General features: G+C 37.1%; 1 protein-coding gene across 2 annotated transcripts in view; it reads right to left on the bottom strand.

The window, feature by feature from the left end:
- VAV3 (vav guanine nucleotide exchange factor 3) overlaps positions 1–26,633 on the bottom strand; it is a gene marked incomplete at its 5' end in the record, with an annotated part of 392,829 nt that overhangs the window by 147,512 nt on the left and 218,684 nt on the right. For both annotated transcript variants that reach the window (XM_082833520.1, XM_082833521.1), the window contains one exon: positions 150–251. In XM_082833520.1, the coding sequence (XP_082689646.1) occupies positions 150–251 (102 nt within the window). The remainder of the gene's footprint in view (positions 1–149; positions 252–26,633) is intronic.

Here is a 26,633-nt window from a genome sequence, read left to right as displayed (position 1 = left end):
GCACAAGGCCAAGGAAGGACCTGATGGATCCAAACTCGTAAGGCAATATCCCCACTTGAGAACATTTTGCTGGGACCTTAGCAAAGTCTGAAACATTTGGCAATTATACCAGTTCCTTTAAACTGAAAACCAGGATCACACAAACTTACCTCAGGAGCATCTGGCAGACTTTGCAGGATGTAACCCGGTTGAAGGTGTGCATCTTGAACTCATGGAAATTGGAGTCTGCATAGTCTGGCCTTATGTTGGACCTATACAAAGGGAAAAAAGTAACATCCTCAAGAAAGTTTCACAACAAAACCGCAGTCTAATTCATCAACATTACATTGGGTAGAGAGGTGATTCAGTCAAATAGGCTATTAAATAGGCAGTGTTTTCTAAGCCAAAGTATGCTTTGCTTTAAAATATGCACCAAAATCTGGTTGTATGAGAACCAGCAACTTGTAAAGATTGAAGCAACCTAATCCTCCTCAGCAGGGAACTTTACAGAATGGCCATGTAGGTCAACCTGTCAGGATATTCACACTGTGTGATCATTTCTTTTCTCTAGCCACATCACTGAAACAGAAATGAGCTGCAGGGGGTGGGAGGGAGGGGAAGAGGGTGTGCTGCATTTCCACAGGGTCCCTGTCCAAACAGGTATGTGGATTATGTAATGATCTGTAAAAGTGAATACAATTTTATAAAAAGTATTGAAACAAAGCCTCAGTCTGATCATTAACAACTTCCTCCCTAACAAACAGTCCACTTGCCTTGCAATCCAAAAACTAAGCAAAATTATTTTATCATTTATATTATACACATATGCAAAAGAATACTAAGTATACTGCACAATGACATTCACCGTGTATTTACTCTGTGCCGATACTGTGATAAAAATATGATTTGTTCATTATATCTCACTTAACCTTCACACCAATCCTAACTGGTAGGCATTAATAATATCACTAGTTTACGAACAGGGAAACGGAGGCTTACATTAAAGTAAAGGAAATGGCAGAGCTGGGAACTCCAACCCAGGTCTGTGCTCTTAGCCACCAAAGCTATACTGCAAGGAGGAATTCAACAATATTCACCTTCATATAATTAGATTTTCGTGTCTAATAGGCATGTTGGAAACTGTTAAGTTTAGTCATTTCTAGAGGATTTTTTTATATTATTCTTAATTTGTCCATGTCACCAAAGAAAGCAGAAAAATTAGGAAAGGATAACTTAAAAACGAATACAGATCAGAGGTACACCTAGAAAGCGAAGATGATGTTCTCTGAGATGTTACAAGCAATTTGTGAGACTGTAGGAAAAGTTTGAGATACTGATGAGCTAGGATTTCCCCTTTTATAGAACACAGCAACTCTCAACCACATTGGCATAATGAAGCATAACACAGGCGGGCGACCAGGCATCAATCTCTGAGGTACCAGGAGAAGCCTTATGAAAAAACATTCACAAAGGCAATTGGAGTAGCAGGCAGTGTTGCAGAAGTGTCAGCAAGGTCAGCCTTCCAATCCATCTGCTGAATATGAGCGAGCTCAAAATGAAATCAAATATTAGTGCCATCTGGGATTTCTCTGCTCTGTGCTTCTGGTGACCTCACTTTTTAGGAAAATGTTCCACTGCATGCTGAAAAGCACGGCCGTTTCCATAGAGGCATTTTTTTTTGTCACTGATGAAGAAGTAGAGTTCTGCTGCAGGAAGGGAAAAGGTGGGAAAAGATAATGATCTAGAAACAAAACTCTCTTCACATTGTTTAGAAAACATTTGATTCTTGACTCCATACAGCCAGACGGGAAGGGCCATTGTCCATTTCCCTCTGAGCGTCAAGGTGATAGTCATAGAAGAATTGTCAAATAGCAGCTTCGGTCCCGGGAACTTGAAGAATTCATCACCCTGGAGTTTTAGAATAAATGTGGGTCTCCTTCAGGCAGGAACTCAAGTAAATAGATACCAAATAGGTAAGAATTTAATTAATCTTAGAAGTCTGCCTGGGACATAGGTAGAACACCTCTTTCTCAACCCAAGTTGTGCGTGTGTGTGTGTGTGTGTGTGTGTGTGTGTGTGTGTGTGTATCATCATTTGTATTTAACACTTTCACCAACTAACTAGGAATAAGCTGATTTTTCAGAAGACAAAAGCTGAGAGGAAGATGACACTAAGAGGTTAAAAAGAAAAATCTTACATAAAGACAAAAACTCAGAAAATATTGTTAACAGTAGTTGCCGTAAGTTAAGTGAGACCTGAAGTAGTAGGGTAGAATGATAGAAAGGAACTGTTGGAAGTTTTTGTTTGTTTTTTTTAACTAAAACTGCATATTATTTTAAAAATTTTAAATCAAACATTAAAGAATAAAAGTTAACTCTATGACCCTGCAACTGCTATTGAGACATTATAGAATATAAAAGCATAGTTGAGGGCAAGAATCTGAAATTAGACCACCTGGGCTTAAATCCTAACTTGCAAATCACTAGCAGGGTGACCTTGGGCAGGTTAGTAAGTATAAAACAGGAATACTAATAAAATCAAACTTGTAAAGGAAGGTAATTTATATAAAGTGCTTAGGACTTTGCCTAGCCCAGAGTTGGTATTCAGTAAGTCTTGGCTCTAATTTATAAATTGCTGATTCCAAATCCACATTAATAATGATGTGATCAGGATAATGCTTTATGAGTGGTGAAGAGTCCCTTGATAGTCTTGGGAATTTCTAGAGGGTCCCCATTCTCCTGGGAATTTCATTGCAGGAAGGTTGTTGTATGTTCAGTGTCCTTGGGACCAGGAATCCATATATAATGATTTAAGCACAATAAGAAATGGGGTTACTCAGGAGAGGACACATATGCAAAAAGCCCAGGGAATTAGAAGAAGTCATATGAAGCACCAACTAAAGAGAAGAGAGACATCAATACACATGGAGATGCAAAAGTCAAACACAGTAAGTTGGCTAGATGGGAAGAGCTAGAAAGGCAGGTTGAAGGAGAAGAGGATAAAGAAACATCAGGTTTATAGATTCGGTAACACAAGGACAAAAATGATCAAAAGTAGAGTTTATTGCACACCTCTAATGTACCAGGCACATTAATTGACTCTTCATATATTTTTTCACATTTACTTCTCATAATAAACCTATAAGGTAGAGCCATTCATTCACTTCATATTTATTGAGCACCTACCATATACATAGGCCGTGAAGCAGGAACAGAAAGAAGAGCCCTTTAGCTGGAGCATGGTGGGTGAAGAGGGGCAATGTAGGAGATGTGTAAGAGAGGTTGGCAGGGCCAAGGAAAGAGCTGATCTTACATAGGGATTGACCTCACATTTAGTTGACAAAAAAAAAAAAATCTCTGGGGCTACTATGTAGAGAATTCCTTGCAGTGCAGCAAGAGTGGACATAGCAAGACCAATTATGGGGTTGAGTTGCCTGCAGATGAGAACTGAAGATCCAATATAAGTCAGCTCACTTGCTTGGTCATGCAGCTATACAGAAAGGATTCCATTTTCATAACCTGCTTTGATATACTACAGTCTACTTATGAGAACGTGAGTGGAATCTCATAGATTCCATTTCTTTTGCTTCATATAGGGCCCATTATTAATACAATTAATCAGTCAATCAAATATGTATAGAGCGAGGCATGTTGATCCTCTTAAGTCTCCTTATAACTACATGTTCTCCTCCAATTGCCCCCTCTTGTCACCTGGTTCCATGTGGGAGCCAAGATAAGGACTACACAGCTCGGCTCAGCCTAGGCATCCTCTTCATCCTGCAGATCTGCATTCCAACCATTCCTCAGGCATCTCAAATGCAGCACATGCAAAACTCAACTCCATACCTTTCCTAACATACTTGATTCTTTTTGTAAAAAATAGAAACCCTTGTGTCGAGGGCTGATTTTCAATAGATGACAGCAATGGAGCTGCTATGTATGAAACCCTGAAGCAACATATCTGATTCTAATCAAATTCTGATTTCAATCCATCACCATTCACCCCATCTTCCAGCCGAGAAACTCAAGAGTCATGATGAATTTTTCCCTCTCCCTGAAACCTTCCTACATATTCATTCTCTCTTAACCTCTCATCTGTTCCAATTTCTCCTTCCCTGACACTGTGACCAATTTCTATTGATTCAACCTTAAAAATACCTCCTCTAAAATGCAAGTTCCGTTCTCTCTTCTCACTACCTAATTCAAGCCCTCAATATCTCCTAACTAAATTGTGACAATGAACTTCTTAATTATTCCATCTCCTACTTTCTCTGCCTATTTAAGGCCATCTTCCATACTATTCCCAGAATCACCTTTAAAAATGAAAATATGATATGTCACTCACTCCTTTGAATATGTCCACTGGTTCCTATTGCCTACAGGGATAAAGTTAAAACTTCTAGCAATGGTATGCAAAGTTTATTAAGCTATAGCTGTATCTACCTCTCACCTGCCTCTTCTTTCCCAAAGACTCACAGCCATACACTATAGACACACAGACCTTCTCACATTTCTCAAGCATATTCTTCTCATCCATAACCCTCGGTTTTGTAGTCCATTCATTCTAAATGTTTCCCCTAACTTACAACTGTTAATTTACCTAGTTACTCATTTAGGACCAGATTAAAAAATGTGACTCCTTTGATAATATCTTATTTGAGTCTGCATGATAAAGATAGTGATTATCATATCATCTAGATTTCCAAAGTACTTTTTCAGCCTTCTAGTATAATACTACATTGTATTATAACCACTTACCATCTGCTTCCAACAACCAGAAAGCTGTTCTATGCTGTTTATGTTTATATTACCATGACCTAGCTCAGTGTTTCATATCTAATATATATTAAGTTGATATTATTGAATAAATAAATTAATTAACAAATATCCCTATCTATATACTAAGTATTCTTCTACTTAGAGGGAAAAGGACTGAAAAAAGAAAAAGCATAGTCATCACACCCTCAGAAAGTTGTCCACTGAATTAGAGAAACAAAATCAACCATGAAATAACGAAAATTTATAATTGAGGAGCAAAGAAATAAAGAGGGGAGATCAGTTAGTGGTTACATTAGTTAGAGAAAGTCAGTGGTATTTAGTAGATAAAGGAAAGGGGGAAAGTGATATAAGTTTTGGGGGAAAACAAGACTGAAAGTTCACAAGTGAATATCAAGTGTTTGTAGAACAATGGACAGATCAGGGCATCATCTGTGACACTGTGATGGTTAATTTTATGTGTCAACTTGACTGGTCCATGGGTTGCCCAAATTTTTGGTCAAACATCATCCTGGGTGTTTCTATGAAGGTATTTTTGGATGAAATTACACTTAAATCTGAGACTGAGTAAAGCAGATTGCCCTCCCTAATGTGAGTGGGGCTCATCCAATCAGTTGAAGGCCCAAATAAAATTAAAAGGCTGACCCTCCCTCAAGTGAGAGAGAATTCTTTCTGCCTGACCACCTTCGAACTGGGACATAGACTCTTTTTGCCTTCAGACTCAAACTGAAACAGTGGCTTTGCCTGGGTCTCAAGTCTTCAAGTCGAAGGACAAAACCACACCATCAGCTCTTCTGGTTCTCAGGCCTTTGAACTCAAATGGACTATGCCTTTGGCTCTCCTGAGTCTCAGCTTACTGACTCACCCTAGAGATCTTGGGACTTACCAATCTCCCTAAGTGCATGACAATTCCTTACGACATATAATACACACACACATATACATACACAAACATACATACATATATATATATATATATATATATATATACACACACACCTTATTTGATCTGTTTCTCTGAAGAAACCTGACTATTACAGAGATACTAGGAAATAATGTTAGGCAGGATTAGTGGGGCCAATTACCAAAGGAGGGTGTGGGAGCAACACCTAAGTTCAAATTTGTCAGCCTCCATAACATTTTCCTTGACACCCCAATGTCAACTTAATATGAATGACCTAGGCTTTCATTAACTTTGTACAACCCCTAAAAGAAATCACCACATAGCATTAAAAGTGCTTGTTTGCATGTCCATCTCACTGCTGGCCTATGTGGTGATTGAAGGCAGGGGGCATGACTTCTCCTTTTTAACTTGTCTCACCTTTACAGCTATCAAACATTCGACTAGGAAAATAAGCTGCTAGACATTTATGGTTGATGGAAATCAGAAAAACATGCTTATACTATAGCATTTACTTTACTTATTTTCAGAAGGCTGCTTTTGCCACATTATCAGATGGAAATTTGGATGGAGTACAAGAGAGATAAAGATATTTTTACTATGCCAAAAAAATTTTATCTCCCATATAAAAGCTTAAGGAAAACAATGATTAACTGAATTTCAATTAAATGTTGTAATTTATGTTTATTTACCTACATCCTCTCTTCCTTGTGAGAATATTTAATCTTTTTACAAGAACTAGAATGCAACTCATAGATACAAATATATTTCAGTAGTAAGTATGACAGGAGTTAGTTATAGTTATAGTCAGCTATTATTTTAAAAATTTATATATTTAAAATTAACATTCTTCTCAATTTTAACTATAAACTGATATCTTTTAGTAATATAGTTTTAGAACACAGGAAGCAAATATTAGCAAAATAATGTATAATGATCATGACTAATTAGAGTGGAAGATGAGAATCAATTTATGACATCATACTATCTCATGCCCTGTCAATATTACCAACATTCAAATATTCAGTTCATATCTGGGTGCCCACTCCAACAGGAAAAAAAAAAAATCACCATTATGGGCACTGTGACAATTATGCAAAACACTAAATAGTTTATTTCATCATACTGCATTAAAAGTTAGGTGAGAGAGCTGGCAGCATAAGTTGGTGCCTTGAAAAATACTTGTCTGAATGCAGCAGGCTTTTTTTTGCACCAAAAATACACAGAAAAGTAAAAATATATACACACATAGCTGTATGTGTAAATATTGCTGAAATTCAGAAAATATACATTTTGATAAACACATGCTGGGCATAAAATTACAGTTAACTGTCCCATAAGAAAATGCTGAGCAATCTTAATTTTTCTATGTATTATTCTATTAAATTATTTTATCTTCTATGACATCACAAGAGGATGCATCTCACCTTGCATCCTTCTACTAACCTCTATTACTTAAAAGGCAGTAAATTACTATAAGCAATAATACTTAATCTTGTTTTCCAGAGCAAGAATTAAAACTCATTTAAAATAATATGGATACTCTATTACCTTAGGGATACTTAGTTATATCATGTCTCACTTAAATTTTTTTAGGGATTTCCCTCATGGTCCAGTGGTACAGAATCTGCCTTCCAATGCAGGGGATGTGGGTTCAATCCCTGTTCAGGGAACTAAGATCCCACATGCCGCAGGGCCACTAAACCCACATGCCACAGCTACTGAGCTCGCGTGCCTCAACAAGAGAGCCCGCATGCCGCAAACTACAGAGCCCACACACCCTGGAGCCTACGTGCCATGACTAGAGAGAGAAAGCCTGCACACCACAACTAGAGAGAAGCCCGTGTGCTACAACTAGATAGAAGCCCGTGCGCCGCAATGAAGAGCCCACACACCGCAATGAAAGATCCTACGTGCCTCAACGACGATCCCACATGACTCTACTAAGACCTGACACAGCCCCACCCGCCAAAAATATAAAACAAAATAAATTTAAAAGTTTTCTGAATTTTAAAAAATTTTCTATGTATTATATATATGTGTATATATATATGTGTATATATATATATGTGTACATATATATATATATAAAACAATTTCTCAGATTAATAAAGAACCAAAGAAAATGGATCATCTCAAAGGATGTCAAAAAAGACATAAAATAAAATGTATCATGTGCTTCTGATGAAACTCTAAGTGAACTAGATGTTAGACTAGATGTTAAGGGACATTTTCATAACACGATAAAGAATATTAAGCTAAAGACAATTGAAAACATATTTAAAACACTATCACAATCATGTTAAAGTTTCCTGAAGTCAACTATACTACTCGACATTTTTCTGGAAGAGCTGATCAATATAATATGACAAGAAAAATAAACGTGAGAGATAAATATTGTTAAAAAGTACACAGAATTATCGTTTGGAGGTGACATTATGAAGACTACTAGGAAAAGCCAAGAGAAGAAACTTAAAACTAATGAAACTAATAAGAGAAAAAGACATATCAGGTGGTGTCTGGAGAAATCCATCTGTAAGCTTCCAATGTTCTCCATCAGTAAAATGCAGTAACACGTGTGTAGTGTTTTTACCCAGCAAGATTCCTTGAGACTCATGGCTCAAGGATTTTTGGGGGGTTGGTTACACAGGCAAGATCAGCCACAATCATTAAAAACTCTCAGAAGGAAAGTAGGTGCCCATCATAAACCATTGTATTATTATTATTATTTTTAATTTAGGCAGGCTAGCACAATGAAATTCAGTACCCCTGGCACACCAAATAACCTTACCACTTAGTACCATAGGGAAAGGGAACATTTCAAAACCCAAGTTCCCAGACGCCAGTCAAGGTCTAAGCCTGAAACCAGACTTCGCTAAAGATAGCAAACTCAAGCCTGCCATGTTAACTCTTTCCTGAACAAAAATGTGTAAGAAAAATCATAGCATGAAATGTTCAGGTTCTGGATGAATAAAATTTTAAAATTAACTGAGGGAAATAAAAAACATTCAAGTAAATAAAAACTACATACCAAATTCCTGAATAAGAAGCTTGCATATTTTATTAAAAATACACTGTCTTTCCTCAAGTTAATTTATAAATTTAAAACGATTCCTTCCTCCCAAACCAACACATAGACACACACACAAACACAAATATACAATGAGAATTTTTTGAACTTGGCAAATGATTATAAAATTCAAGTGGAAGAATAAATATGTGAGAATAGTTGGAAAAGTTTTAAAACTATGATGAATTATTATAGGGGGTACGTGGTAAGCCATCATAACCTAAGAGATACTAAAATGTCTTCTAAAGCTAGCATTATTAAATCTGTATGGGACCGATAACAAAACAAAGATCAATAATAAAGCCCTCAAGGGGATCACACATGTGCAAAAACTCAGTATGCAATTTTTGTGGCAGTTTGTTCATTTATTTTTCCATTCAAAGAAAAAAACCAAAAACTTAATATCTAATACCAGGCAGTGGGATATAATGATAAGCAAAAACAAGTAAAGTCCCTGCCTGTTTGGTGCTGGTAGGGAAAATAAATATCTAAATAACTCTACAAACAATTGTGAAACTGCAGGAGTGACAACTGTCACAAAGAAAGATTGTATTATGAAAACTTACAATTTGGAATGTGACCTTATCTAACGATTATCACAGAAGGCTTTCCTACAGAAACAATGCTTGAGCTGACATCTAAAGATGATCAAGAATTCAGGCGATGAAAACGAAGAATGTTCCAGACAGAGGAAAGATAACAGATTATAAATACATTTTAGAAAGTACACTTCCAGCTTTTTGAAGATGTTAGGGAAGGACATTTCTATCACCCATTTTACAACAAAATTAAAATTTAGGTAATTAAAGATTTATATTATTTATTTGATATATATGTATTACATACCTGTGATGGGCCATGAATACTGCCAGCAATAAGGAATAATAAGATGGACAAAACCACTGCCCTCATGGAGCTTATTTAAATGTCAAATTTATCTATAAATCTATATTTAAATGTAAAATTTAGAGAGAAACCTGAAATTCGTTTTAAGCAAAAAACAAAAACATAAAAGTACTTGAAGAAAATACTGATGACTACTTACATAATCTTTAAAGGTAAAGAATAAAGACAGCTAGATTTATTTATTTGTAAAACCCCAAATTTTTCCTTGAATCAAAACCAGTAAAAATGAAAAGGAAAAGCAGGAAAATATCTGTAATTTTCATGATAAAAGATTAACGTCCTTGCAATATATAAATGCTCTTAAAATCTATAAGGAAAAATAATGAACACTCCAAATGAAAAATTAGCAAAGAAATTAACAGGGCAATTTATTAAAAAAAAGAAATGAAAACAATTAATAAATACACAAAACATATTTAAGTGACTAGTAACCAAAAGAAATGCAAATTTAAATAAGATATCATTTCACATTAACAAACTGGCAAAAAAGAAAAAAGGAAAAGAAAAAAAGATAATACCTAGTGTAGATGAAGCTACAGAAATATCCCAAACCTTAAAGATGTATTAATCATATGACATAAAATTCTGCTTATTAGAAGTAATCATGAAGGGCTCATTACAACATATTTAATAATTAACATTGGAATTGATTTAATTAAAAATAAGGAACAAGGTAAATTATAGCATATCTATAGATGGAATATTACACAACAATTAGCAATAATAAAGTGAACATACATATTAACCAAGAAAGATATCTGCAATATATTAAAGGAGAACAACTTTATTCCAAACTATATCCAGAACTGTGATTAATATACGACATAACTGCTTGCTAACATACATAGTGAATAGGTAGAGGCATTATGAATTATGAATGATTTTTTAAAATTTAGAGTTATCTGTGTTTTCTAAAGATTTTACAGTGAATATACATTATTAAATTTATTCCTTACACCTACTGTTTCCAGAGACAAAAAAAAAAAAAAGCAAATACAACCATAACAATCCATAAAAGCTTTAAAGAGGTTAAGCAACTTGACTAAAATGCACAGGTAATAAGTCATTGAACAGGGTTTGAGTCAAGGATTTGTCTCAAAGCCTGTGTGTTTAATCACTATGCTAAAAATATCGCAAGGCAATTAAAAAGCAAAGACAAACTGAATGAAATGTTTGCAGCATATGTGAAAATATTCTTGATAGAAAAGAAGCCATTACAAATCAATGATAATACAATGATGAACTGACCCATAGAAGACTTGGCAAAGGATATGAACAAGGAATTCATAAAGAAAAACAACTCATTGACAAGCCTGTAATAAACTATTCAGCCTCATTAGTAAATGTAGAGACATGGGAAGGCTACAGTAGACACATTGTTTGGAAACTGTCATTCCTGGACCCTGATTGCTTTGCTCTTCCCTTCTCACCCCCCTCAGGGATGTGATCTTTGTGATGCTGCATTTAGTCTAAGAGCTCATTATTTGTAAATATTTCCATGAATGGAAAAGCACACAGACTGTTAGTGCTTCAACATGGAAGGCTAGCCCCAAGTATAGAAGGATAGTACTGCAGCATGAATTGAATGTTCTGGAACAGGCAAGATGCTGCCCCACGCAGACAAAGTGACTGATGGTTATGGGCCCAAGAAAAGCTAGTTAAACTATGGTGCATTTTTTCCTGCTCTATCTTCTGTCAATAAGACCCTCTATCCTTGACTAATTAAAAAGGATTCTATTCAGACTTCTTGAGTGTGAGGGGTGGGATGGTTTTGGTTTTTGTTTGTTTGTTGTTGTTGTTTTTCCCCTGCTAAAACAGAACTCTTTAGAAAACCTTGGTTTTCAAAAAAATGAAAAATAAAACAATATATATTTTTTACAATAGTGAATAATTTTTAACAAGCTGTGTCCAATGATAAGGTACTGGACAAATATACTGTGATACTTCTACATAATGGAAAAACAATCAGCCATTTAATCATATCGAAGAAGAGTTTTCACAAGAAAACATAAGTATAAGTGTATTCTAGAGACAGTGTTTATGTACATATGTATATATGTATGTATCTAACTGTATGTAAATATGTATCTCTGTTACCATAGAAAGGGATATAACACTTACAGGAAAAGAGGAATTAGAACCAAAATAGAGTCTCATAGCATCATGTAATGTTCCTTCATTGTACTTGTAACAATTTCCTTTTTTACATTTCTTTGTATGATTATTTGATTAATGCTTATTTTCCCCCCAAAGAATTTAAGCTCCATGAGGCTGGGGCTGTGTCAGATGTGCCCATCACTGTATCTCTGGCATCATGCAGGGTGCCTAACATACACAGGCATTCAACAAATGTGTTGATGTTTAATGGAGTATCAAAAGAAGATTAAATACATAAGAGTAAAATAAAGTTAGTATATAAAATGTATCCCAAAATATAATTGATTAATTGTTAAACATGTTACAAATTTACTGCTATACTTCCTAGCAACCAAAGCAAAGAGGAAAACAGGATCACTTGAAAGATAATTGTATAAATTTTCCTGGCACCAAAGTGTAAGAAAAATTGCTCTGATAGATTTTTATAAAAGGGACACTGTGTGAGATATATAGACAATGTCTTCAACAACATCCCTATAAATACATTTGTACCCCTTCCCCTTCTAGTCCTTCTTGATATGAGTCAAGGGCATAATGCTGAAGTACTGCTCAGCAAAAGCAATTCTATGGGGGGCCTTTCAGGACCTATTCCATCTATGCATCATCACTTAACAGCCATCAGCTCCTCTAAAATTAGATACCAAGTTTGGCTAGTCAAATATTTTTCAAATTTAATAATTCCAAACATGAAAATTATCTATAGATAAAACAAACATTTGTGCCAAATCTTCAAATACTAGACCTAGAGGTAGTAGTCCTTATAATTTAGAAGAAATTTCTGAAACAGATAAAAGGCTGTTATCTTAATTGACATTAGCTTATATAAATCAATTCTCTATGAGGACTGAAGACAGGTCAGATAAATACAGAAATCCCAGAGCTTAAAAAAGACCTAAAGTTCTTTGAAACAGAGACACCATTCCCCACACAGTCCCCCACATGCAGGACAGATCCCTGAGCTACCTGGGCAAAGGATCTCACTCAGTAGTGTCTCGTACACCATTAGAATCACCAAGTAAACGTTCAAGAGTGTCCCAATAGTGCATCCAGGTTGTTTTTTGTCAAGTTACAAGCACTTCTGAGGTCTCCAGTTCTGAATAAGCATACTTCAACCAAGTAAAGTCTTAGCCAAAAATCAAAATAAGATCAATCATTTTTTACCTCAAATTTAGGTTTTCCTGTAAGATCCAACTTTAACAGTCTCATTAAACAGTGTTTTCTTTCCCCCTTCCTTTGTTAACATGAAAAAGCCAGAATAAAATCCAAGTATTTATTTTTAGGATATCCTACATTGTGAAATTAAAGCTACCAAACAGGTAATGGATAAATACAAAAGGCTTTATTCATAAAAAAAAAATCTTTCAGTAAAGTATCCTAAATCCTTACCTGTTTTTTCACAATTTGTTCTCACAATACAGTAGCATACTAATGACACTGCTGGCTATTTGAAAGGGCACAAAAATGAAAAAGAAACAGGTCCTTCAAAAACCAAGTGAAAAAAACAGAGTTCAGAAGGGACATCTTCACCTATTTCTAAGGATTCATAAAAGGAATGAAAACAAAAAAGAGATTTATAAATCACATCCAAATCTTATTCTTTGTATTCCAAATCACGTACCATTTTTTATCTAGGGAAATTAATAAATACTTTCAAAATACCAATAAAAATAAGATAATGCTTGGCTCTGAAAAATAGTATTTTCTTATCTTCTATATATAGCACTTCTTTATCTCATTCAATGTTGACTTTATAGTCAATTTTAAATATACATCCATCACTGAATTTCTGTGACATCTCAAAGAAACTGTTGAATGAAATGTAAAGTAAGTTAAATCCATAATAAATTTAAAGTGGAAAAAATGTCAGACTACATATAATTTGGGTCTTTGTTATAAACTTGATGTGTGGCTTCTGGCACATAACATATTGATATCTTTCTATTTCTAGTCTTCTCACCAATCAAAGAAGTCTATCTGTCATCCCTGCTATAGAAGGAAGGCTATGGTCCAGGACCGGGAGAAGGAAGAAGGGTCACCATTTTTGGAACGTTTTCTATTCATCATTCAGATTTGTTCTGAGGATAAAGTGAAAGCACATATATGTACAGCTTATTAAATTTTATTTATTAAATGTGAAAAGCATTATACAAATGCTAGATGCTATATCTACTATTATTGTTAGTATTGTCATAAGTGACAAGGATATAGTGGAAAACCCTGAGGCCTCATAAAGGGGGAACAAAATAAATGATGACCTACCCATCACCATATCCTGAATCAACGGGAATAAAGCTCTTATTGTATTAAAGAATTAATAAGTATATTAAAACTTTTTTTTATTTGTTCATACAGTCAAATTAACTAAGTGCCTATGATGTGCCAGTCACTTTCTAACACTGGGAACACAATAGTGAATTTATCTCTCCCCAGCCATCACGGACCTCCAGTTAATTTGGATTATCTTGCTTTACTTCAGTTCTTCCATTAAAATAGATTGTTTATGCTCTTGGCAGGCAGGGGCGGGGAGAGAGAGAAAGAGAGAGAAGGAGACAGAGAGAGAGAGAGAGAGAAGCCATGCATCTCCCACTGTGTTAGCTATTCCATGTAAGGGATAGGTTCTAGAGAATTCGGATTTTCTCATTCTCTGGTCCAGTATATCTGTAGCATAACTCAAACATTCAAGATAACACGGATTAGGAATGCTGAGTGGACACAGTAAATTTAAGTTCTTGTAGCACATTTTAAATTAAGTCCGATAGTATGAAGTTTGCTGTTGAATTAATGTGTTCTAGAAGCATATGGGGATAGAGATGATACTGCTGTGAAGTAGTATTTGGAAACAATAGAAGGAAATCTGAAAGGTAATCTGACAAGCTTCACAAGAACTTCACCTTCAAATTCTATAATGATTATATATGAAAAAAAAGTTGTTATCAATACTCCCACTTTTGCATACAAAGCCTCTGTTTTACACTAAACTCCACGTGTAGAAGTTCAGGATAAATTGAGCAGGATTTCAGTACAAATTTGTCATGAACTGAGGCTACTACCATTTATCAAAACCAAAAATCACTCTTCAGCAAAAGGAAGGTTGAAGTGTTAAATATACTTATTTTTTTAAAAAAGGCATATTTATCATTAACATTACTGTGACATAACAGACAACTAATAAAGATTTTTAAAGTGGTTTGGTAATATTCTAGGTCTCATGGGAATTACAGGTTACAAAGATACTTGTCATCTCTAAGCTTGCCATAAAGTTGTAGAGACATGACTCACACATCGACCACTTGTAAAGAAGGTAAGAACTTGAGCAGTTACAGAACTAAACACAAGAACTAGAGACCAGAGGAGATAGAGTGTGAGAGGATGGGTAGCTACTGAGAGTCTCCATGCCAGAGCTGATGTAACTACAACTTTTATCAAAGTAGGGGAGGAGTAACTGGTGTTCAAAGATGTAAGCTGGGCAAAGCAGAGACTTGTTCAGGTGAACAGCTTGATGCCCAGAGTTCTAAAGTGGACAAGAGAACCATTTATGGGTTCATGCTTCCAGACTAAGTTCAGGCACAAAAAATTGAATCAGGGCATTAAAAAAAAAAACAACCAAGAAGGTAACAGAAGTCAAACAGACCTGGATGGAGGGGTGAGGGGGCAATGTGCCCCTTCAGCAGAATAATTAGAGTCAAATGACTGATCCCAAGGTACAGGCTGCTACTGTATGCCTTTTAAAGAATTTCCCAGAGCAGGTCAGGCGCTGCTAAAGGCTAACAGATGAGAACCACATGGCCAATGACCTTGACCAAGGTCTAGGACCTCTGGGAAGGTTTTAGCATTTGAGCTGGAAAGAATGGAGAAATCGCATTGAGAAGGCAACGCATTCCAATGTCTAGAACTAAGCCAGGGTTAGACATAAGTGGGGAAAAGGCTGGATAGGTAAGGAAAACAGAGCCTTCAGAGGGTAGAAAACACTCCTGACCTTCAAGGAGAGAAACATAATGAAAGCTGTGCAGAGAAGCCTGAACCCAGCATCATTCTCCACTGTGAAGTATTAGACTGATCCTCTATTCCGGCCTTTCTGATGAGTGTTTTGTTTTGTTTTGTTTTGCTTTTTCCTTTTTCCTTCAAAACGAATGACAGTAGAGAAACTCAGAGTAAAATATTCTGCAAAGCAACTTTTCTCACTATCCTTGTCAATGAACTTCAAATTGTCCTGTGATTTGTGATTCTTTATCCTACAGTCCCTATCCACTATAAAATAATTTAAATTCCCGAATGAGGCCCGAAGCACACAGAACATTAAAACTCAAGTGGCTACAGCCCAAACAAAAATCAGAACAGTCTCACTGGCTGGAAATAGATGCATGTGCCAGTCTACCTCGAAAAAAAGAACAACACAACCACCCTCCAAAAAGTATCAAGACACTCCAGCAAATGGACTCAATTTCAAAAAACATTTGGGGCTATTATGCTCTGGACAATATATAATAAAACTACAGTTAAACCCTTGAACTTACAGGGTTGCTCTGTGGGTAAAAGAGGACCTGCCTGAGCCAACAGAGCTCTCCAAGCCCCAACACTGGGTGAGGATCGAGGGTGCACAGCAGCATCAGGACACAGTTTCTTCCCTCAAGAGTTCCCCCACTGGGCCTCGCCTCGGTTCCCAGCCACAAGCATCACAGGCCCAAATTACTGCCACAAGCTCCGCTCAGCCCCAGACTTGTGCCACTGCCCTTCAGGGTTCTATCCCCACACAGACGGGCAGAGGTGGGCACCCTATAAAAACGCTGAAGCCCCCAGCTCAGCCCTCAAGTCAGTTCTCCATTGTGTGCCACCATCCTCCGTCTGGACCCCTCTTGCTTGTGTTGGTTTACACCTAGATTCTCCCTTTGGGCCTGGGCCCTTCACAGATTGCCAGCTCAATGAGAGAGTTAGCTTGGTTTTGATTTCTTTATATTCCCAGAGATTGCCTTTTGGCCTCACACATGAAAGCCTGTAGGAAATGACCGACCAGGCTCCCGGCCACTGTATGCCATCCTCTGGCCAGAACTCTGGCCTGTGTTCATCTGGAAGGAAAAACCCAAACTATCAGCATCAGCAACCTCTAAATGCTCAGGATCTGGATGGAGCATCACGGTAGCTGCTTTCAATATATTTTCTCATTTAACGTCACAACAACTCTGTGAAGTAAGTATTATTAACTCCATTTGTAGATTATAAAACTGAGGCTCAGAGAGCTTAAATAATTTTTTGAGGCTCACCTACCTAGAAAATCTAAGCGTCATGATTCAAATGTTGTCCAGTGATTTCCAAAATTAATGCTTCCAACCTCTTTGTTACATGACTTCGAGTTCAACACAAGAGAGAAATTTTAGGGGTCTTGGTTTCTGGGACTTTCATCTGGCCCATCCCTGGGATCACAATCAGAAGAGCAGTGCCAGCCCATGAGAGAGGCCCCAGCAGGGCATGGCCCTCAGCTTAGGCTTGGGGTCACACCAAACCCACTGAGCTCAGCGCTCCAACCACAGGTGTTTGCATTCTTACCACCCCTCCCCAAACCCCAGGCCAATTCCCAGAAGGAGGCTTTCAGTATCACAAGGGGTTTCAGGGTGAAGGTTCCAGCTTGCAAGCTGAAGCTATGCTAGCCACAGGGCACCAAGCAGCTTAGTGGGTCAGCCCACAAGTTAGCAGACCCAACCCTACCTTGAACCTGAGGGTGCACTGGTACAATTCAACACTGCTAGCAGCCAGCCTATACAGAGGGGCTTATTCCTTTCTTACCCCGAAAAGAATTTGGGAGTGTGTCTCTCATTTTTCCCTCTTTCTGTTTGTGGCACCACCATGTTTCCAATGTTGTAAAGTAAGAACAAAAATATATCTAATCAACACAGAGCTGATGTAAAGGGTAAAAGAGTTAACACACATAAAGGGCCCTGCACTGAATAGACAGCCCAGAAACAAAGCCACATACCTATGGTCAATTAATCTTTGACAAAGGAGGCAAGAATATACAATGGGAAAAAGACAGTCTCTTCAGCAAGTGGTACTGGGAAAGTTGGACAGCCACATGTAAATCAATGAAGTGAGAACACACCCTCTCACCACAAAATGGCTTAAAGACTTAAACGTAAGACATGACACCATAAAACTTCTAGAAGAGATCATAGACAAAACATTCTCTGACATAAATCATACCAATGTTTTCTTAGGTCAATCTCCCAAGGCAACAGAAACAAAATGGGACCTAATCAAACTTACAAGATTCTTCACAGCAAAGGAAACCATAAACAAAATGAAAAGACAACCTACAGAATGGGAGAAAATATTTGCAAACGATGCAACTGACAAGGGTTTAATTTCCAAAATTTACAAACAGCTCATACAACTCAACAACAACAAAAAAATAAACAACCCAATCCAACAATGGGCAGAAAACCTAAGTAGACATTTCTTCAAAGAAGAAACATAAACGGCCAATAGGCACATGAAAAGATGCTCAACATCGCTAATTATTAGAGAAATGCAAATCAAAACTACAGTGAGGTACCACCTCACACCAGTCAGAATGGCCATCATTAAAAACTCTACAAAGAACAAATGCTAGAGAGGATGTGGAGAAAAGGGAACCCTCCTACAGTGCTGGTGGGAATGTAAGTTGGTACAGCCACTATGGAGAACAGTATGGAGGTTCCTCAGAAAATTAAAAATAGAGCTACCATATGATCCATCAATCCTACCCCTAGACATATATCCAGACATATATCCAGACTCTATTTCAAAAAGATACATGGACCCCTATGTTCATAGAAGCACTATTTACAATAACCAGGACATGGAAACAACCTAAATGTCCACTGACAGATGAATGGATAAAGAAGATGTGGTATATATATATATATAATGGAATACTACTCAGCCATAAAAAAGAATGAAATAATGCCATTTGCAGCAACATGGATGAAACTAGAGATTATCATACTAAGTGAAGTAAGTCAGAAAGAAAGACAAATACCTTATCACTTTTATGTAGAATTTAAAATATGACACAAATGAACCTATCTATGAAACAGAAACAGACTCATGGAGATAGAGAACAGACTTGTGGTTGCCAAGGGTAAGCGAAGTTGGGGAAGGGATGGAGTGGGAGGTTGGGGTTAGCAGATGTAAGCTATTACATATAGAACAGATAAACAACAAGGTCTTACTTGTTGTTTAGCACAGAGAACTATATTCAATATCCTATGATAAACCACAGTGGAAGAGAATATTAAAAAAAGAGGGTATATATGTATAACTGAATCACTTTGCTATACAACAGAAATTAACACAACACTGTAAATCAATTATACTCCAATAAAAAAAGGGGGGGGGTGTCCCTGCACTGTGCCTGACACATGATAAATACAGAAGAAGTGGTAAATACTGTTATTTTATTTAAATGTTACAACAAACACTGTGAGGTAGATATGATGTCTCCATTTTGTGATTTCCTAACTGAGGCTCAGAACAGTTCATGGCCAAGCTCATGAAGCTATTAATGGGCTGAGTTCTGATTTGACTCTTAAAGACTACCCAACCCTAAGGGATTTAGAAATTACTATGTAGGTTAGGAAGAGCAACTGAAATATCTTAAATCAGAAAATTACATCTCCAGCAGTAGTATCCTATCATAAGCTCAAAGGAGTCATTTATCTCACTTCAGCCCCAGCTCTAAATTATAATTCCTGGTCATGAATATCCTTCTTTCTTCCCCCCACTCCAAATCCTGTCTATCTCTGTAGTTTGGTCCTCACCTTTTCTTTAAGACTTTCCCAGATCACTGTAGCCCATATGATCTGTGCTTTATCTCAAATCATGTGAAACTTACACTTTATTGTTACTCAGACGCTCTAGTCATTCTTTTATTCAACAACTATTTATTAAATGCCTAATATATATCAAGCACTGTGCTGGGGAAAGAAAGTGCATGGCCCCTGGCCTAAAGGTCCTTTCAAACTAGGATGAAGATAAAGACATAAAAAAGAAGTACATCTAATAAAGTATTCCCCAAAGGTATAAGATATGGTGGCAAATAAAGAAGAAATTGGTTGATCCTATAGTACAGGTGCGGGTGGAAGAAGGCATGAGAGCATGAAAAGAGAGCAACTGCCTGAGATCTGAGTCTTGAAAGATGAAAAGGTGTTCCCTGGCAGACCTCAGGAGGGAATAGGTCCCAGGCCAGTAAAGAACACTGTGATCAAAGGTCTAGAGGAATAAAGGAGCCAAGCATGTTCTGGCAGCTCCCAGGAATTCAGTCTGCTTGCAGCACTGGATATGGTCAAAAACGAGGCTGGACCTGGGCACGAGCCAGACTGTAGATGCCATCTGTGCCTTCTCTGGGAATCTGATCTTTTTCTGTGGGCAGTGAGGGACCACTAAAGGACTGTACACAGACAACCAGATTATGTTTGCATGTTAGAAAGAAAATTGGCAGCCATGTTGTGGGGAGGTGGGAAGACAGGTGGGAAGACAGCTTTGGAGACCACTGCAACAGGCTAGGTAGAAGAGTCCGAAGATCTAAGCTAAGACAGTGACATCAGGAGTGAAAATAGGAGTCAAAATGAAAGATAAATCCAACAAGAGAGAGGAATGCCATATTAGAAATGGGCAATTTAGAAAGGTCACCCTTGCAAAGCCCATTGGGAACTTGTAGGTGGCTATGCTGGCAGCCAGGAGACCAGTTAAGAGGCTAACGGTAGCTTAAAAGACATGATAGGGCTTCCCTGGTGGCGCAGTGGTTGAGGGTCCGCCTGCCAATGCAGGGGACACGGGTTCGTGCCCCGGTCCGGGAAGATCCCACATGGCACGGAGCGGCTGGGCCCGTGAGCCATGGCCGCTGAGCCTGCGCGTCCGGAGCCTGTGCTCCGCAACGGGAGAGGCCACAACAGTGAGAGGCCCGCGTACCGCAAAAATAAAAGACATGGTAAAGACTTCTCCATGTTTCCCCTCCTCTTGATTCCACATGACTGGTGTCATCACTGGGCAGGGTCTTAACCTCGCAAATGGTTTTCTGAATCAAAGATGTCTGATACCTAAACTGAGCTTTTCTTATAGATGGTGAAAAGTAAATAGAAGTAAAGGACATAAAGTGAAGAAAAGCAGGGGAGGCAGAATGGAGTAAGCTGACAGGATCCTCAGGGTTTACTGACTTCAGACCAAATGCTGGTCATACTGGGCAGATTTCAATAGCTAATCAGAGCCTGTTTCAACTATTTGGTTATCCCACAGGAATGTTTTCAGTCAACGACAATTTTTATTGACACATTATTCCTTTTCCTTATAGTAACAAGATAACTATATTGTCCTGGGAAGGATGTACTTTTAAATAGCAATTCTGATAGACGAAGGCAAACACAAAACTCCTTTGAATTTAGGTTATTGCTGGACAAAAAAAAAAATCTTTAATGAAAGATTTTAATATTATGCTATCAGTATCCCTCTCTCAGAAATAAATGATGATGTGTGACAGCCTACCTTCAGGACAGTTGAAAAAAATCAATGATCTTTTTAAAATCTGAGCTCTGATATTTGCAAAGTGCTTTTGGTTCAGATGAGAAAAAGCAGTAGAGGAGTACACATTTAAATAGATAAATAAATCCATTTAAAAAAAAGAAAAAGAAGCTGCTCACAAAAGATAAACAAATCACTCCAAAGCAGATTTTATTAAACTCGACTCAGATCTGATCCTCACACGACGAGCCACAACTCTCCAGAAAGTCTCTCTGAGCTCTGATTGCAAAGGCACACAACACACATCCTTCCCACGGAGCAGTACTGACCGCTAACGGCCAGTTGGCTCACTTCAGTTTCCCCAGTTATGTCTCAGAACTGCCTTTGAAGAAGTCATTGAATAAAGTAATCAATCAATTCTCTATGTACTAATTCTCTGGCTTCTTGTGCTTTTAATATCAAAAAGCCTTCCTCAGTAAAAACGAAGAGTAATCAAGTTTCCTGGATCATACACTATCTGTGCTTTTTGATCAAGGGTTCACAGTTAATTTCTTTGGCTTTGCAAGTTGATGTGTTCTACTGAATCAGCACAGACTATCAACCTGATTTCTTTATTGAGGTTTTGAGTGTAGGCAATGCCTTCATTTATAATTAAACTAATTACACTACTTTTGAGTATTACATTATCATCATTATAATTCCACAGATGGAACAAAGCCCACTTAGTGAATTTTCCTGATGGTTTACAGGATAAGTACGCAGAATTTAAAGTACATTATCATCGTTAGGGCATGAAAGCAACAATCTTCTCAGAGGGACCACATTATCATTGTCCAGTATGCGCATTCATGCACGTTCTTGGAAACACACACATATACACATACACACACACAGAGTAATAACGGTTTAATGTAATTTGGAGAAGCAGAAGAGAACAAGCACAAGAGGAAAATGTCATAACTGTTGTGCAGAAATAAAAGAGGATGAGATTCCACTATTATTTTTGTATCACAATTAGCTTCCACACTTCCCACACCTTCTTTTGCCTTTCACAAGCCTTCAACGTATTCAACAAAGAGACTGTACAGAGTCATACATAAGAGCGAATTTTCTAGTGGTGAAGGAAAAAAAAAGATCACAAATATTCCTGTCTCCCTTTTAACTAGTGAATGAATTAAGTCCCAGAGAAGGAAAGAGTCTTGCCTGGGTCCCTTGGCAAAGTCAGTGGTTGGACTTGGATCCTGCCTTATCTATTTTCTCTTTGTCCAGCACTCTGAATTCCACCAAAATGTCCTCTCCTTTTGGTTCCTATTCTGTTTTTAGGATGATGAATATGATCTCCAAATTAATTCTCAGAATCTTTTAAACCCTCATTACTATTCATCATTAACATTATCCTCAGATGCCTTACCTTTCCTCCAAATTATTAAAAATACTACTAAAGCATACTACTAAATTAATCATTAGGCATTTAACCTCTAAACACCTTTATGAAATCAGGTTTATTGGCAACTTTACATAAATGTGAATTCTCACTTTCCAAATGAATTTAAAAACCAATTGCAAATAGTCTACTAATAAACAATTAAAATTAATATTTGACTATTTCCCCCAATCAGTCAGATATTCAGATTGTCAACCTACCTAGTATATTCAAAATGGCCAGCTAGCCATATTTTAAATTAAACATAAGCCCATGGGATTTAGCCTTTGTGGGCTTTGCACGTTTAGACTTGTGTCAATATCAAGAGTCAATACAAACCTAATACTAAAACACTCAATCTCTTATGTTGAAATTTTATAAAACCAAGCCATCTCTTAAAGCATCAATACCCTTTTAGAATCATTTTTAAAACCCCAAGTAAACTCAGTCTAAGGGGAGTTTCATTATAATTGAATATGGAATTGCAAGTTGGACTGTGCAACACATTAAACAATTAAACAAGCAAGAAGTTTAATTAAATTTCCAATTCACTTTGGGCTCACACTGTCCTGCAATTATAATGTTTCATACTGGTGTCAAGTGTTCAGGAGTCAGAAGTGCCCTGATGAAAATAAATCTGCAGTGTCAGTGGTGAGCAATGTATTAATGCCAAATAAACAGTGCGATAATGGGTCCCATTGCTGATATCCACTGGAGGATGGTTGAGTTTTCCTCTCTACCCCAAGTCCACAGCTCCCTAGATAGGGGATTGGCAGCTTTTCATGGTAAGGATATTGGGGAAAGAGGTAGACTCGCCCATTTTATGAAAAAGGAACCCGCTGATAGAAGGTTTGCCTTGGAAGAAGAAGAATCGCCAGGAATTAAAGGACTTGGGATCTAGTCTAGTTCCTCTGTTTGCTACTCCTGTGGTTTGGGGCAAGTACCTCTGTAGACAACGTTACCCCGGGTCCAAATGGATACAAATTCTGAAGCCATCCAGTACATAGACATTTAAAGAAAAAAACAAAACAAAACATAATCTGTTAATTGCTCTATCTATAAAATTGCTGAGGTTACAGGGTAATTGCTCCTGACTTCTGTGGTTCCAAATATATGGCTCTTTATTACATTGCCCTGAAGAAAAACCTTCACAAGGAGAGTCTCACGTATATGTATTATGTTCATACATAAATATGTATATGTAGAAATGTGCATAGGAGAAAAACACAAAGTGTCCCTAAATCAGCTGTACTGAGGAAAAGGCTTAGCACAGAACTACTTATCAACTTGCACAAGTCTAATGCCACAAGCCAAAAGAATGCTGAGCTATATAACTAGATAAAAAAGTGTTTGTAAAACAAGAGACACTAATGCAAGCCTAGGGCTCAAAGAACAGAGTCATCATTGTCACCAAGCATCATTTTAATCTTGATACTTCCTATCTTGAAGGAGTTAGAACAGTTTCTAATTCATCATTCCTGGTCTCCGTGGTATGTGGAAAATCCATTAGGTTGCTCTACAGTGTTTCTTCTAATAAATCAAAGCCCTGCAAAACAGTTTAGTTTTTTCTCAGTCTGAAAGAGGTTTAGGTCATGATAATTAGAAAATGCAATTCAAACCCCGACCACAATTAAACAGGCGAGGAATAGTCTCGCCTTAGTAAACTACATATGACATCAGGTCTATTTTGTTATGTATGAAACACTAGTTCCAAGCCATCTAGTTTTAAAATGCATGGACAGCGACAGCTTTAATTTAAGATGCCGGTGTTCGATATGTCAAAGCTCAAATATTCTCTGAGAAGGAGCCTTAATGCATATATATTATTAATGTGCTATCAGAGAACAGATCCCTGAGTAGATTCTGACCAACGAGTCATTAGTCAAAGACTACATAAAGCAAATTTGGTGTACGATAATAGATGAGAGAATTTTATTTCTGGCTGCTCTTGCTATCCAGGGAGAAAAGAAACAAGGAAAAATACAGGAATTCTGCAGTTTAAGGTTGGAAGACAGAAAAACTGGGTTTAATAAAACATCAGGTTTATTCCTTACTAGCCATTGGGCAAGAAACTCTTTGGAGTAAAGAATGGGGAAAGCACATCGTGGGACATGGACCTGGTAGGCTGAAAGGAGCATGGCTGGGATCTCAACTCCATCATGAACTGTGTGGCTCAGGCAGGTTACTTATATCTCTGTTCCTTAGTTTTCTTATTTGTACAAACAGAGATAACTGCCCCCCTCATGAGTTTTGGGAAGATTTACGAGACAAGTATCAAAACCATATAGCAATGTGCTTGGAATAGAATGTTAATGTCAGAAAATGTTAATTCTCTTATGGGATTGATGCAAGGAAGGACTGAAAGAATCATAAATACAGAAGGTTTTTTTGTTTGTTTACTCCAACAAACTTTGTTAAATAAGACAGCATGATTTTTTATGAATTTTTAAATTTATGGAGCCCATTAATTTAGGGCATTTGTGACTTCTGAAATTACCATCCTTTTTTTTTTTTTCAAAGGGCTGGCTGCTTTGTGTAGACAGTGATGTTACAAATATAAAGATGTGGATTGGACTAAACAATTAAACTAAACCCATTGACCACTGGAATATTCTAATCACTTCTGAGGCGGATAATCTGAGCTCCCAAATCTCAGTGTTTCCTTGGAGAAAGATGTTTAGAAGAAAGCCCGCTATTCTAATAAGCGACAGACAGGTCAAACACATGGTCCAGATAACTTCAAATCTGGCTCTCCCCAGGAAGAAGAAGCTATTCAATGGTAGTCCAGTTTATCCTGAAGGAGAAAAATGACAGTGTTTTCACACTGCGTTCATACCTCCAGTGACTTATGTAACACACAGCCACTGCTACCTAAGTACTGGACGAAAACACACACACATATTGATTTAGAACTCAGCTTAATCCAAGTTGAGAACTGGCCAGGGCTTAGTCTCAGACCCTGAGCCTTCTCCTCCCCAATTCTTTTACCTGTAAAAAGGGAATTTAAACTTTGAGACTAAAATCACATAATGCAAATGCCATCAAATCAAATAAAATCAAGTCTTTGCATAAATCATACTAGCCTCAATCCTATGATAAGGTGACCAAAAATATTGCTATTAATTAACTTGTAAATTAAGACAATTTATTTTACTCTAAGGAAATTCTTTGAAGCCCAAATCATCCTTACTGTTAATAATATTCAATGCTGTTTATTATTTGATTCCATCAAGATAACCACCTCTTACCGCATCACTAAAAAATAAGTAGAAAGTAATTAAGTTCTAAATTATATTTTTCATCGAGTGTATGAATACACTACACATGAATACCTCTTGCTTATAAAACAAACTGATGAAAACTTTCATCTCTGGAGAACAATAGTAGGTATTCTTGCTATAAATGAGACAGCGTGGTGCAGGGGAAAAGCTCTGGACTGAGATTCAAGACCAGTCTCTTTTTCACTTACTAAGTGAAACACACACACAAAATACTTAATCTCTTCTCTCTTTTCTGACTCTATGTTAAAGATAATATCTCCCTGGCTATCTCACAAAACTCCTTAAGAATCAAATAAGGTATTATCCAAAAACACTTTGGAAACTATAAAGTACCATATAAGAGTAAAGAATTATCCCTGTATGCTACCAGACTCTAAATGCTCTAACATGAAGGAATTAAAACCTGAAATCTTCCTCATAATACTCAGAATCAAAAAAAAAATTGTCATGCACAATTCAGTCAGAAGTCCCCAAACTGATTTCTGAACACCTTGAAAATTAAAATTGCCTCATTTACCTTTTTGTGGGAATGATAGCAGCTAGCATCATACCTTGCCTATAATATTAGACTGACATTAAACATTCAATTTACCCATACCTTTATCTGATCAGATTAGCATTCTACTCAACTAGTTAACGAAAGAATTCTCCCAAA

Source organism: Leucopleurus acutus (genome assembly GCF_964270905.1).
Source record: "Leucopleurus acutus genome assembly, chromosome: 2".
In the NCBI taxonomy this organism is placed as follows: Eukaryota; Metazoa; Chordata; class Mammalia; order Artiodactyla; family Delphinidae; genus Leucopleurus; species Leucopleurus acutus.
This window is presented reverse-complemented; position numbering and strand designations above follow the sequence as displayed.